This window comes from Medicago sativa, chromosome 4 (genome assembly GCF_051527215.1).
Source record: "Medicago sativa cultivar Bolivia chromosome 4, Bolivia_mono, whole genome shotgun sequence".
Lineage (NCBI taxonomy): Eukaryota > Viridiplantae > Streptophyta > Magnoliopsida > Fabales > Fabaceae > Medicago > Medicago sativa.
In genome coordinates this window covers 89,462,105-89,477,467 of record NC_140752.1, presented here as the reverse complement: position 1 = coordinate 89,477,467, position 15,363 = coordinate 89,462,105, and the positions used below count along the sequence as shown (strand labels likewise).

General features: G+C 35.0%; 2 protein-coding genes across 5 annotated transcripts; both read left to right on the top strand.

Moving 5' to 3' along the window:
- Positions 1–1,909: 1,909 nt before the first annotated feature.
- Positions 1,910–8,765, top strand: LOC146933484 (Serine/Threonine-kinase, putative (DUF1296)). Of its 4 annotated transcripts, none has more exons than XR_015007480.1 (10): positions 1,910–2,248; positions 2,343–2,386; positions 2,490–2,631; positions 2,888–3,017; positions 3,526–4,136; positions 4,629–4,911; positions 4,997–5,276; positions 5,940–6,098; positions 7,411–8,014; positions 8,073–8,765. XR_015007480.1 is itself a non-coding variant. In XM_085705268.1 (10 exons), the coding sequence occupies exons 1-10, from the start codon at positions 2,062–2,064 to the stop codon at positions 8,468–8,470; spliced, it is 2,592 nt and encodes an 863-aa protein (XP_085561394.1). In that variant the 5' UTR covers positions 1,910–2,061; the 3' UTR covers positions 8,471–8,765. The 4 variants fall into 4 exon arrangements, 2 of the variants coding, with proteins under 2 accessions (XP_085561394.1, XP_085561393.1); XR_015007479.1 differs by having other exon boundaries at positions 7,405–8,014; XM_085705268.1 differs by having other exon boundaries at positions 7,411–7,866; positions 8,171–8,765.
- Positions 8,766–10,026: 1,261 nt separating this feature from the next.
- LOC146933483 (potassium transporter 5-like) lies at positions 10,027–14,929 on the top strand. Its single transcript, XM_085705264.1, has 9 exons — positions 10,027–10,185; positions 10,627–10,852; positions 10,951–11,199; positions 11,315–11,365; positions 11,703–11,963; positions 12,613–12,665; positions 12,958–13,072; positions 13,167–13,421; positions 13,577–14,929. Exons 1-9 carry the CDS (start codon positions 10,102–10,104, stop codon positions 14,641–14,643), a joined length of 2,361 nt encoding a protein of 786 aa, XP_085561390.1. The 5' UTR covers positions 10,027–10,101; the 3' UTR covers positions 14,644–14,929.
- Positions 14,930–15,363: the final 434 nt, after the last annotated feature.

The following is a 15,363-nucleotide window of genomic DNA, read 5'->3' as shown; positions in this document are numbered from 1 at the left end:
AACCTAAATGGTGATGAGGATGTGACTAATCATGAGAATTTAACTTGTGGAGGTGTGGTCTTAAGACCATAACAAGAAAATTATTGTTTAGTTTTCCTTGTTATCATGATGCGTGCACACAATTACTATGAAGCTTGCATATTTATATTGATTACGACTCTAAGGTTGATGTGAAATTCGTTTTAAATGCTTCAACAATAAATATCACTACTTCAAATGTGTTTTGTGAAGCTAATACATTTGACTTATTTCGAATAAACATTTGATATTATTCTTTTTTTTGGTTACAATGAAAAATGAGACAACAAGAAAAGAAAAAGTCTATCAGAAGCTAGCTAATCTCTAAAAAGAAGGTTCCATTAGCGTCACTTCCAAGAAGGCTGAGCAGCCCAGCTGGGGGAGAAGCATGAATGAGGAGATCAACATCCGAAGAAACTCGTATATTTACAAAAAGTCGGCGTATTGGTTCCATTCTTTGAGAGTGTGACAAATTGTGACATTAATTTGATGAAGTAGTTCTTTTATGTCTTGTATAAGAACCGTATAGACGTGATATTTCTCTTTGCGTCCGTTCATGATATATTAATACAAACAAGAGAATCCAAGTAGCAAACTAACTCCACAAACCCCAAATCTTTAGCTATAATCAATCCATGGTAAATAGCAGAAAGTTCAGCAAGAATAATATCATATGAGCCCGGAATGAAACCTGAAAAGGCAGACAAGAAGAAGCCAACATTGTTTCTTAAAATTTCTTCAAACCCTGATCTGATGGGAGAGCCGTGACAACTACCATCCACGTTAAGAATAGCACAAGTGTGATTATCGTTGTTCCATTTAACCAAACGATCAACTGGTGCAACAAGACAGTGGTTCAAAAGCTGGATTTAATTACCTCAACCGAGTTATATATGTTGGCAGCAAGTTGTCGTAAAGGCCAAGTGTCGTTGCTTAAACACATAGAATTTCTATGGCGCAAATACCACCAAACTCCAATTGAGAAAATGAGGGATTTAGGACCCATGGACCCACCTTTGAGCCAATCACGCGTGATTGTAATAGCGAAAAAATCAGCACTGATGAAACCTAGCTGCTGCTACATATTTATAGACAACATACAATCCTTAATACAGCGAACAAAGGTTTTATTTTGGAGGCCGCAACGGCTACAAACGACCGAAGGCACCATGTTTATGTGATTAAGTAAAGATAAAGTAGGTACCGCATTGTGGCAGGCCGACGAAAAGAGAAACTTCTATTCATGATTTTGTCTTTTTGTACTATTTGAAAATGGTTTTGCTAACGAGTATCCTAAAGACATTGTTTAAGGATTCAATTAAAAGAAATTTTATCGTGAAAATACAAATTGTTCTTTTAGCATTCCCCATTTTAAAAATATGATAGAAACGTTGTTATATTTCTAAATTCTAACAATTTATAGGGTTTTTGTTATGTCTCGATTTTTTTGGATGAGCCATTTTAATTTTTGCAATAAAAAATATGGCCATTAATTGGTTTTTTGAGGTTACCCAATTTGACCTTGAATCTAACCGACTTTTAGTAGTTGTACTTTCTTTTTTTGAATAAAAATGTAAGCAGAAAGTACCTTCAGTTAGATTCGGTGAACTTAACTTGTGTCGGATTAAATCACTTTTTATTTTCCCTTTCTATCAATTTTTTTTTTTTTTATTACTGGATTTAAATAGACTTAGACTTAACCTCTATAAAAAGATAAATAAAGAGATAAACACTGGACAACACAACACATATAACATAGCTATCAAAAAGGAGAGAGAAAGAAATTTATGAATGATTAAGTTTGATGACTCATGAAGATTTTAATAAATAAATTAGTATTAATTAATTAATTAAGAATTATATAAAATAAAACCGAGAGAGAGAGAGATAGAAAACACGAAGAGGGAGTTACGATTGTTTCTTTTTTGGTTTATGCTGCAAATCGAGTTAGAGAGAAGAGAGAGAAAGTTAGAGAGAGAAAGTAGAGATAAGTATTGTGATCGGAGTGCGGCTGAACCCTAACTCGAGGGGATCGGAGTAAGGATGAGCGGCAAAGTAGGGGGACAGAAAGGTACATCATCATCGTTGTCGGGTATACCGGCGGCGAGTCGGAAAATGGTACAAAGCTTGAAAGAGATAGTTTCGAATATACCTGATAACGAGATCTATGCCACTCTCAAAGACTGTAACATGGACCCTAACGAAGCTGTTAGTCGTCTTCTTTCTCAAGGTTTCTCTCTCTCCCTTTCTCTCTCATCACTAACTAGTCAGGGTTTTTCAATTTCTTTAATTAATCTAACAATTTACTCTTTTTCTTCTTGTAGATCCTTTTCATGAGGTTAAGAGCAAACGAGAAAAGAAAAAAGAGGTTTTTTTTTTTTTACTTGTTCTTGTTCTTTTAACTTTTTATTATTTTTATTATTATGTATTGTGAAGAGTTAGTTACATGTTTTTTTTTTGTATTTGTTTAGGGTAAGGATACAACAGAACCAAGGTCACGTGGGAGTAATTATAATATACCGAGTCGCGGCGGCGGTGGTGGTAGGACTGGTAGTGACCGATATGCTGGCCGTGGTGGCGGTGGTGCAAGTTCGAACCAATTCAGTAACAATGGTATGTATTTCGAATCTGGATGATGTTTGTTTCTATTTTTGGTATATTTCTTAATTTGTGTTTTTTTTACTGTATAAGTTGATAACTGTATCCACTTTAGTGTAAAAAAGTCTTACACTTTCAGAGATTTCTAAATTTTATGTTGATGTTTTAAGAAATAATATCATTCATGACCAAGAAACGATTTGATGACTTTGTAAATGTTGTTGCTATTGCTATTATTATTTTAATTTTCGCCGTTGTTTTTGGAAATCAGACTATGGTGTCCAGCAGAGTAAACCCGTGTTTAAGAAAGAAAATGGAACGCCTGCTTATGGAGGCTCCTCCACGTCTTATGCATCTAGTGTGATGGACAATAATGTAAACAGGCAGCCACCATCTTGGAGGTATTTATCTTTTTCTTCATATTTATACTAAAATAACTGTACATGGTTGGAGTGGATAAAAACTAAATTCTTGTGGTTATGATGTGTTTGGAATTAAGTTCTTGATGCTATAAAGTGAAACTAAATCTAGCCGTTTCTATATGGCTTGAAAATCCGATGCTATTGAAAAGGGTTCCTCCAATTTATCCCAAAAGCAAGTTGGCTGTCAAAGTATCCTCTTTTTGAAAACTTAATTTCAATATAGATTCACTTTTATTCTTATCTAAAACAGCTGGTTCACTCTGTGCTGATTAATTCTGTGGATTAGTTATGGTTCCAATGTATCTCGCTATGGCATCAGTTTTATAAATCAATAAATGCCCATTTTGGTCCCCTGAAGATAAATGAGATGTAAAAAATGATCACATCCCTCTTCCATATGTAGAAGTATTATAAAGTAATTGAAGACTAAACAGTATTGATATGAAGGCCAAGATGGCTGTTTCACCATTATTCAATTCTGTTGCAGTGATTCTGTTGGTGTCCATGACGGACTGTCTTCATCATCACATCATGGTGGATTGCAATCTGCATGGTCGGCGAGCCCAGGTCAAGTGTCAATGGCTGACATTGTCAAGATGGGTAGGCCACAGGCCAAGGCATCCGTGCCTAAATCTTCTGTCCACAGTGGGAATCATCAGAATGCTTTTTCAACTCCAGCAGCCTCGCATCACAACTTGAATGTTACTGAAGCAAATAATGAATGGCCTTCTATTGAACCCAATGTTCAACAGAGTGATGAATGGCCTTCTATTGACCCCAATGTTCAACAGAGTGATGAATGGCCTTCTGTTGAGCACCCACCAACAGTTGTTGTTGATGCCCATCCAAATTCTGAGTATTATACAAATACATCTAACTTGGGTGAAGCTAATAGACAACTGCAGAACCACGGAAATGAATTTGTAGCTGAAGACAGTTCTGTTGAGGATGAGAATCCTGTTGATGTTGGATCTGCTTCTATACCTGCTAAAATTATATCTGATGATAATCCAGGAACTGCTTCTGGATATGATGATAATTTGTACAAGGACATAAATTCTTACCAGTCTCATCGACATCCTTTTGATGACAACGAAGGTGAATCAGATACTTCTTTTTATTGCATTGTTGTCCATGTTTTCCATAAAATTTGCTTTAAATGATCATGTAATTGAAGTGATGGTACCATTATGTGAATTAAATTCGCTTTGAAATTCATCAGTTTGTACATTATTATTTTATGGTTGTTCCATGTGTAGTTGGTTTTAAAAATAAACATGTTAGATTTTTGCCAGAAATATCTAAGTTATAGAAATAGCATAAGGAAACATGCATCCATTTGTTGAGTCAATCTGGTGATATTATTATTTCTATTGGTTTATTTCTGTTACTAATTATCTAACTCCGTATGTGTGAATGGTTTAAAAGGCTTGCATTGCTAATATAGCCATGTACCTGTGTGTATGCTTTCTAATTGTGTAAAAAATATTACATTAAATTGTAATGCTATTATTTGATATTTGATTATTCGACATGTGCCTTACATACATGTGGTCTCTGAGTCTTAATTTCTGGAAATATTCCTTTCAGCTGAAAATGATGTTTCATCAGTGGCTACAAACTTAGAGCAGCTAAATTTACACACAGATGAGCAAGGGACAGAACCAGAGGAGGACAATTCTGATGTACTTATTCCAAATCACCTACAACTCCATACTCCAGAGTGTTTTAGTCTGAGCTTTGGAAGTTTTGGACCAAAACAAAATGCCACTGTTTCTGGAGCCGGGACACATTCATCTAGGCCCTTACAAAGTAACTTGGAGGAGACTTCTGGAGCTACTGATGTTTCAGCAATTGGGTCCTCAGATGCCAAGTATGTGGTTATAAAATAGGATGCTTTACTGCATATTCTTGTCTCATTCATAGTTACTTAAGCACATGTGTAATTTTTCTTGCAGAAATCCCGACTATTATGGGGATGAGCATATTGCTACTACCTCAGATGGCAATATATCCCACATAACTGGTGTGGATGCTAGGACTTATGAACATTCTTCCATTTCACAACCAGAGGCTTTAAAGTCTGAACCCTCTGAAACTGCTCAGGAAAATCAATATTCATTTCCTTCATCTTCGCATGAGTTTACATATGAAAATGCCCAACAACCAGAAGTTGCATATCCTCATTCACAAGCAAGCTCACAGATCCAGAACCTATCTCCCTTCTCCAGTGTAATGGTAATGCATTGATCTGTTAGATTTTGGATGTGCAACAATATATATTTTAAAGCTGGTGTCTAGTTTGGCTCTTTAATTAACTAAAATTGGTTCATAAATGATATAACTAGAGTTTGGAGATCCTGTTTGTTAAAAACCAGGTCATCGTTGGTGCTATATTACTTACCCATTCTTAAGAGAGTAAAATGGCGTTTATTCTCTGCAAAAAATCTTTTTGATAGTAGAAAACTGGCTTACTGTAAGAAATATAATTTTCAAGACTGTCTTGTTTTGTATCTTTAATTAATTATAATCAGTTCTGGAATGAACCAATGTGAAACCGCGTAATAAGCTAGGGGATGGTTATGTGATATATATGATTGGATTGAGAATTTGTTAAAATTTCTTTCTCCGAGATGTTTCATTCTTTTGGATTGGGTGATGTGGGTTTTCTACTAATTAAAATTTTGCTGCTCAGTTGCTTTACTAATTAAACCTGTATACAAACCCTTTCCTTAATATAATACATAATACTTTTGTCCCATTACATTATATTATGGTGCAGAGATCACAACTGTCGTGTGGTAATAACATAGGATATTACTTTAGTTTCTTCTTTTATCTGCAAATGTTGATATTATCTGTTGATATTACTATCTACATCTAACTTATATTGCTTTATAGGCATATACAAATTCTTTGCCCAATGCTCTGTTGGCTTCAACGGTTCAAACACCAAGGGAGGATATCCCATACTCACCCTTCCCTGTTACACAAGCAATGCCTGCAAAATATAGCAACATGGCTTCTTCAATTGGTGGTTCCACGATAAACATGTCAGAGGTATACTTCTTGCTGACTTATATAAGCTCATCTATTAACAAGCTATTGAAAGAGGCTGAGTTATAAATAGTTTTAATATAACGGCTTGCAGTATTTTTCTATTCTTACCCAAATAATGTTATGGAGTTCATGTGTACATTAAAGGGCTGCAGTTACACGCCGATAATTCTGGTTAACAATTGCTAAAAACTAATGACAACCACATCCGCTAAGGGAATGCAAATTTCTCCCTAGATTTTGTGTAGCTCAGTGTTGGTGTTCTATGTGTGTTACCTATGATGCACAAATACGATACGGGGATGCGTCGTTTATTGGAGAATATAAGTTATGATATGTTCTGGATACATGTATAAAAAATATGAATAATTTATTAACTGATATATTTTTTTAAAAAGATCAAATGTTTGTCTATGTTTATGTAGTTTCATATATAAAATATCAAATATCACATATAAACTAAATCAGTTATAATATTATAATTAAAAATCATTTATAAATATAATTAATTAATAAGATCTGTGCTCAAAATGTGTTATAATAGTTTGATTTATTACTAAATGAGATAAAATATCAAAATCACATATAAACTAAATCAGTTATAATATTATAATTAAAAATCATTTATAAATATAACTAATTAATAAGATCTGTGTTCACAATGTGGTATAATAGTTTGATTTATTACTAAATGAGAAATCATATATACAATCAAAATAATTAAAATAGAATTACCAGGATAGCACCTCCAGGGGAAATGAAACTTTTTTTTAAGGGGAAATGAAACTCGATATGAGGAAATGACGAACGAAAGCTGAAGGATAGAGTGGTCTAGGCAAAAAGTTTCTCTTGTTCGGTTTAACCCAACTATATTTTTGCAGTACTATGTTGTTTAATTGCCTGATAAATGCTAGTCATCTACGAGGGACAAGTCTTACATTGTTCTATGCCTATAAAATAGTAACCAATTTTGGAAGTATCAATATAGAGTCTGTGTCTGTGTAAAATCATATTATCTTTTATCCCAAATTTTGTTACGGGTATTCGAAATAGCAAAGTGAATCAAAGGAATGTTCTTAGAGGGGAGGTTATGGATACATGTGTACCAACATTGTTTGTGTATATGTAGAATTATATCAGTTTTAACCCCCTTTTTTTAAGGGTACGCCAAACTAACTCTAATAAATCTTGTCCAGTAAAGATGATTATAATTGACATAGATTAGTTTTAAGTTGGTGTCTTGATTTTATTGGTTCAGGGAGAGGGAGAACACATGAATTCAGTCTTTTGATGATTTTTTTTTGTCAAGATGCAGGCTTTAAGGGCAAACAGCATTTCGACGCCTCAAGCTCAACCTAATCAACAATCTTTGCCTGGTGCTGGTGTTGCCACTGGACCTTCACTTCCTCAACACCTTGCTGTGCATCCGTACTCACAGCTGGGACCTTTTGCTAATATGATAAGTTATCCGTTCATGCCTCAGAGCTATACCTACATGCCATCGGCATTTCAGCAGGCTTTTGCTGGAAATAGCACCTACCACCAATCTCTGGCAGCGGTGCTTCCACAATATAAAAATAGCATTTCTGTCAGCAGCTTGCCTCAGTCTGCTGCTATACCATCTGGATATGGTTTTGGAAGTTCCACCAGCATTCCTGGTGGAAACTATCCTTTGAATCCATCAGCTGCCCCTACTAGTACAACCATTGGATATGATGACGTGATAAACTCCCAGTATAAGGATAACAATCATATGATTTCACTTCAGCAGGTAGATTTTTTTTTTCCTTCCAAAATGCTTGATTAAAGTTGATTGTCTTCCCTGTTAATCTTTCTTCTCTAAGTAGTTGAGTCAGTTTAGCATCACTAGTTCCATGCAGCCATTGTAATGTAAACAGACGGGTTGACATGTGGACCATGTGCTTCATTTAGTTGTCTTTATGTCATGTTCTTTTTGGCAAGGAGATGCAAGGCCAGTGGTGGTTAGGAAAAGAAAATAAATAATAATCATATGACTTGTTATATTTTGGCTTATTATATGGAAGGAATTTACTGATTGTGATTTCTTATGTCAGAATGAGAACAATCCTATGTGGGTTCAAGGGCCTGGTTCTCGAACAATGTCAGTTCCTCCCAGCACGTATTACAGCTTCCAGGGACAGAATCAACAACAACAACCAGGTGCATTTCGACAAAGCCAGCAGCCATCGCAGCAGCATTTTGCACCGCATGGGTACCCTAATAATTTCTACCATTCTCAGAGTGGGATTTCTCTAGAACATCAGCAGCAGAACCCTAGGGATGCTTCCCTTGCCGGCGCCCAAAGCCAACCACCTAAGCAGTCCCAACAACAATTGTGGCAAAACAGCTACTAATCCTAATCACCTCCCGGTTTTTAAGGGTCTTGATGTGATGTGAGTTCGAGAAAATGACCAATCAATACGAGGCGTTCCCACGGTCTAATGTTAAATGTACCATTGTTTGGTCCGAAGAGACCCAATATGGCCGGTGCCCCCATGTGACAGTAGTTGTATTCTACATAATTATTACGCTCGTGATGTTAACTTAGGTTTTAAGTGTGTGCTAATTTCCTGTATTACAACAATACTCTTTTTCCCATTTTACATTTTTCTCATCTTGTTATAGTGAAAAGTTCCGTGTTCTGTCTCATATATGGCTCCTTTTATTCTTGGTCATCATTATGCGTAGTTCAGAAGTCTTGCAACTTAGCATTCACCATCGTCCGTATGTTATTAACCATCGTCCGTATGTTATTAACAGCTTTTTTATGTATTATGAGTTGAAAGTTGCATTACACGTTAGTGTTGCTTTTTGAGTTTGTTTTATTAACATCGTTTTGACTGGTCTGGCAAAACTGAGATTAAGGAATATCAAATGTGTTTAGGCCTGGCCTAATTCCAATATGTTTTTCTCTCGATTCTGTATTTTTGTTTATATTTTTATACAGTTATATTTTACTACAGTCACTGTTCTATGGAAATCTGAACGCGCACTATTTCAGCTCTGGCTCTCAATGGTGTCCCAAGATTTGTCATGTTTATTCAACAGAAAAAAAGAATATAAATAATGTGGACTGGATGTTTTTTCAGTCTGTCTGTCACTTTTGAGTTAATCTTTTTCTCATCTGATATCGAAGAAAAAAATTGTAGTAACATGTTTTGAAGAATGCCAACAAGTGTTCTTTACTTTATGATTAAAATAAGATTATGACCATACATCAGGTTGTAAACTTACATTATGTGAGTGTAAACTATATATATATATATATATTTAGCAGGTGATTAAAAATAAGCCAATAAAAAGATGAAAAGTAATCTTTGAAAACAATACGGACATACTCATTTTTTGACCTTAAAAAGTTAAGCTAGGCCAGTAATTATAATTTTAATTTCGGATAGAACTCTGGGTTAGACAACTTATTCTAGGAAAAAATTGATTGATACATTTAGGCGTTCTCATGTAGATTGACAACTTGTTCTAGCAAAAAATTGATTCAAGGCCAGTTTGTTTTAGACTCTATAAATCATCTTTGATATAAATAATTTGAAGATTATTCTTTATAAAATTTGAGAAAAGGTATAAACCATTTAATTTGAAAATTTGAAGATTAGTAAATCAATAAATAATAAAATGTACTAATTTGAAATATTTGTATTTTCCGACATCACCCTTGTATGGTAAGTTTATAGTATACAACTATCGTCAAATTGTGAGTCGGTGGTGTACTATAGCATAGGCTCATTGATCAAGTAGGTATATTATTTGCACGATTTTTTTAATAATGAAGAAAGCAGTGGTAAAAAAAATAACGAGAAAGCAAATCACTACTACGTGTTAGCATTTTAAACAACTGAGAAGAAAAAAAAATGTCAGTTGGTGTTTACGGAAAACACGGTGAGGTGACCAAGAGAAAAGTTCTACTTGGCTTTGTGAAACATTACATTAAATCAGAATATAATACTTTTCTTAACGATCAAAAGCCATCATGAATTCATGGCCAGATCACGTCGATTCCCTCCGTTTAGAGGCCGGAAGAGTTTCCTCAGTTAGTAACATCCATGCATCCAAGGTTTGTATATTGGATTTATGATTTTTTACTCCATTCAAAGTGTCTTGTTTTATTGATACAATGAATGTCAATTTGCATTTGTAAGTGGTATTTTATCAAAGGGTGTTGCTAACCGGTGCCTCCGGGCACTGGTTAAGCATACCATAAAAGGGAATTATTACCATAAAAGGAAACTGTTTTTGACTTTATTATAAATTAGTTACACAATTCCAATGGATTAACTACTATATAATTTCCTTTTTCATAACCTTAACCGGTGCCTCGGGGGCACCGGTTAGCATTTCCTTTATCAAATTAGTACTATAAAAGCATCCATGTATTCACTATTATCATAAATATAAATTAGAATGTAATGACTTGATATCGACGAACTTTCCAATAATTAAATAAATTTTTATTTTTCAGATTCATTGAATAAGTGTGATATATCTGTTTTTGTAGCAGACAAGCTGGTTGGGGACATTGAGTCTAGCATTTCAAAGTTTGGGGATCATTTATGGGGACATTGGAACTTCTCCATTATACGTTTATGATACCACCTTCCCTGATGGTATCTCCAACAGACAAGACCTTCTTGGATGCTTGTCTCTCATCATCTATACTATTTCACTTATTGTCTTTGTCAAGTACATCCTTGTTGTCTTATGGGCTAATGACAACGGTAACGGTAAGTATATATATATGATTTTGTCTAATGTTCACAATCAAATAAGTATTGCACCACCCTAGAAGAATAACTATATATTTTTGAATGGATATTATTAGGTGGCACATGTGCATTGTATTCTTTGATTTGCCGGTACTCAAAGGTGAGCTTAATTCCAAATCAGCAACCAGAGGATAGTGAAATTTCTCATTACCAACCAGAAACACCTTCCAGCCAATTAAAGAGGGCACAAAAGATTAAGCACAAGTTAGAGAATAGTAAATTTGCTAAACTTTTTCTATTCATTGTAACAATCATGGCAACCGCTATGGTCATTGGAGATGGAATTCTCACACCATCCATTTCAGGTGAAATAGTACTTCTGCTTAATCAAAGATGATTAGGAAGTTTATTATTATTATTTATATCTACATTTATAACTATATCTATATCTAATCTAATATAATTGTGTGCTATATGCAGTGCTTTCAGCAGTTAGCGGGATAAGAACCAGGAGCCCATCACTTGGCCAAGGTTTAGTGCATATTTGAAAACTGTGCTTAGTTTAGGGAAAAATTAAATGATACAATTGTATTTTTGTGAAACAATTTAAGAAAATATGATTTGGGGAATTTTCAAATATTACCTTTTCCTTGTTATAAAACCACGATGGTGGTGATGTGTAAGTGTGAGTTAAAGGTCTGACATTGGATAAAAAATGAATGTTGAGACCCGTATAATTAATATAAAGTTTTGGGTAAAGATGTGGTGTCAAGACAAAGCCTTTAAAAAAGGTCGAGTGATAATATAAGTTAAGAACAAGAACCTTAATAATCATAATCTAATGATTTGTTAATTATTAGAAGTTCAGGTGCTGTTCTTGGGATCTCAATAGGAATTCTGATCATTCTCTTTGCTGCCCAACGATTTGGCACTGATAAAGTGGCCTATGCATTTGCCCCAATTCTCTTGGTGTGGTTTTTACTCATCGGAGGCATAGGTCTTTACAACTTGATCAAATATGATGTAAGTGTTTTGCGGGCCTTCAATCCAAAGTACATTGTAGATTACATGAAAAGGAATGGTAAAGAAGGGTGGATTTCTTTTGGTGGAATCTTTATGTGCATTACAGGTGACTGGCATCAACAACTGTTTTATTCTGTGCGATTCTAATATAGACCTTAAGAAAAGAGTTTAAAGTGGATACTTGTTATTTTTAATAAAATTATGAATTTTACAAATGCAGAGAGAGAGAGAGAGAGAGAGAGAGAGAGAGAGAGAGAGAGAGAGAGAGAGAGAGAGAGAGAGAGAGAGAGAGAGAGAGAGAGAGAGAGAGAGAGAGAGAGAGAGAGAGAGAGAGAGAGAGAGAGAGAGAGAGAGAGAGAGAGAGAGAGAGAGAGAGAGAGAGAGAAGGGAGAAAAGAGAGGAGGGAGGGAGAGAGAGAGAGAGAGAGAGAGAGAGAGAGAGAGAGAGAGAAGATGTGTTTTTAAGGGTCAACTTCTAGACATTTTTTAGGTCCATATTAGAAGCGCAATAAAAATACGACGCTTGCTTTTCTGACTTCTAGAAGTTCCTGATAACACGTGGAAAAGACCAAAAAACCCAGCGGTAGTTAACTACCGCCGGTTTTCTAGTTATAAGTCAGCAGTTTTTAACTATCGCTGGGGGTATTTTAGACATTTTCATGTGTTATTAGGAACTTCTGGAAATCAGAAAAGCAATTTTCTAAAAATACATTCACATACATATTTTCTTCTATAACAACCCTCTTCATGAACCAGGGGCTGAGGCCATGTTTGCGGACTTGGGTCACTTCAATGTGAGAGCAATTCAAGTAAGTAAATAAATGAAGTGTGATTGCTCTAAGCCACATACTTCTAAATGGATTTGGATTCATTGTGACAACGTTGTTGCGGATCTAAACTATCAGATCAAGATCGAACGGTTCAATTCTGATTTTGTATTTTCGGCTATTTACCAAAGTTGGAATGTATGCTGTTCGATCAAGTTCAAACGGTCTAAATCGTATGATTGCATCAATGTGTGATTCCATGCCAAGAAACTCAGAACCCTCACAAATAATTTTTTTTGAAATTGAACTAACGACTTTCATATTGCAATTGCAGATTAGTTTCACTTTCATCACATTTCCTACCCTAGTATGTGCATACAGTGGACAAGCAGCATATCTCAGAAAGTTTCCTGAACAAATTGGGAGTACCTTTTATAGCTCAGTACCTGGTGAGTTTCTTACTGATGCTAGCTCTAGATTAATCTTGGTTAAATGACAAATCAGCATTTCCTAATCTTGGTTAATTTTTTCAATCACCTGCAGATCCACTATTTTGGCCAACATTTATTGTGTCTGTCAGTGCTGCTATCATTGCAAGTCAGGCTATGATTTCAGGAGCATATGCTGTTATCCAACAGTCACAAAGTTTAGGATGCTTCCCTAGTGTTAAGGTCGTACATACCTCTGCACAGTATGTAGGTCAAGTGTACATACCTAAAGTCAACTACGTTCTTATGATCTCTTGTATCATAGTATGTGCAGCCTTTAGAACCACAGATAATATTGGTCATGCTTATGGTATGCATCTAACAACTTCAACATCTCTATATTATTTTATGTTTTGCGTCAATTTTTTTATTTTTTTATTTTTTTTATGTTTCTCGAGACTACGTAGTACTAAAAATCAACCTAGCATGGATGTTACTAATACATAATTACTATTCATTACACAGGAATTGCTGTGTGCTTTGTAATGCTAATCACAACATGCATGGTTGCTCTCATAATGCTTGTAATATGGAAGACAAACATATTTTGGATAGCTCTTTTCGTTCTGATATTTGGTTTCATAGAGATTGTGTATTTATCATCCATGCTAACTAAATTCATTCAAGGAGGCTTTCTTCCTTTGGCACTTGCTTTGTTCTTAATGACCATTATGGGCATTTGGCATTACACACACAGAAAAAGGTACTTATTTGAGCTCAAGAACAAGGTTTCTATTGAATATGTAAGTGAACTAGTAAGCACAAGGGTTGTATCTAGAATTCCAGGAGTATCACTGATATACTCAGGACTAGTTGAAGAAGTTCCACCAATATTTGCTCATGTTATTGCCAACATACCCCACATTCATTCTGTAGTAGTGTTTGTTTCCATGAAGTCTATCCCAATTAGCAAAGTTGCATTAGATGAGAGATTCCTTTTCAGACAAATCCAACCAAAGGAGTATAGAATATTCCGATGTGTTGTTAGGTATGGCTATAACGACGTGATTGGAGAACCAAACGAATTTGAGCAACAACTAGTAGAACAACTAAAACAATTTATTCGCGTTCAAAATGTTACTTATTTAGGGGGAGTAGGAGAAGCTGATGCTGAACAAACTAATAACAATTTGTTAGTGAGTAGCCAACAACAATCTAACAATGATTGTTTCGTAAAGGATGGACAAGGTTCTTTCAGTAAACCAGCATCAACTTCTTCATATCAAGGGGTGGATGTGTCTCGTGCTTCATCAGATTCTATTCATTCACTTGGAATGGATAGTAGAAACTCTAGTCAAAATCTGCAGGGAGTGGAAGAGGAGATATCTTTTGTGCAGAGAGCAATGGAGATAAATGTGGTGTATATGCTGGGAGAAGTAGAAGTAGTAGCAGAGCCCAACTCAACCATACTTAAGAAGATAGTTATCAATCATATTTACAATTTCTTGAGGAAAAACTTCAGACAAGGAGAAAATTTAATGGCAATTCCACGTTCTAGGCTTCTAAGGATTGGAATGACATATGAGATATGACAACACACTTTGTGAGATGCTCAATGGATAATACCATAGAAAATACAAGTCAGTGTGATATGTGTTCTTGAGTTTATGTCTGGATCGAATCTAGAATTCTCCCATCAGTGTGTGATGTGTGATCTTGTTGTAATTAGGAGATTCCGTCGCCCTAAGCTTTTGTTTACTAGTACATAAATAAATGTTGTACTTTAAATGGAGTGATTTTAAAGTGTGTAATTTGGTGATAATTTTCTTTTATGTATATTTTGTTACGACCATGAAATATTAAAGATAGTTATTGTCCTGTGCTGCATAGTTAAAAAAAAAAAAAAAAAATTAAAACTGTTTGCTTGTGTGTTGCAATGGTTAGAACACTAGTAGTTTGCCAAAAGAAGGAGGATAGCAAAGCCAATTCATGGAAAATATAAACTAAGATACTTTTGAGAAGCAATTTTACATGATATATTATCATACGCTTTTGTAGAGTATGATGACAATGGTTGTAGTAAGAGTAGTAGCTCCCAATGGACATATTTTGTTTCTTTGGACAGCAAATTCAAATCTTAAGTATAATTCAGAGATGAGAAGAGTTGTCTAGAAGAAACTTCCCTAGGAGTAATTTGAGATTCTAAAAGAGTTGTATGGTTATTGGCAGAGTTGAACAATCCTTGATCTGTAAAGGTTCATAGGCTCAAATCTAGATGGAAGGTTTGTATGATCAAATCTAGATGAATTTAT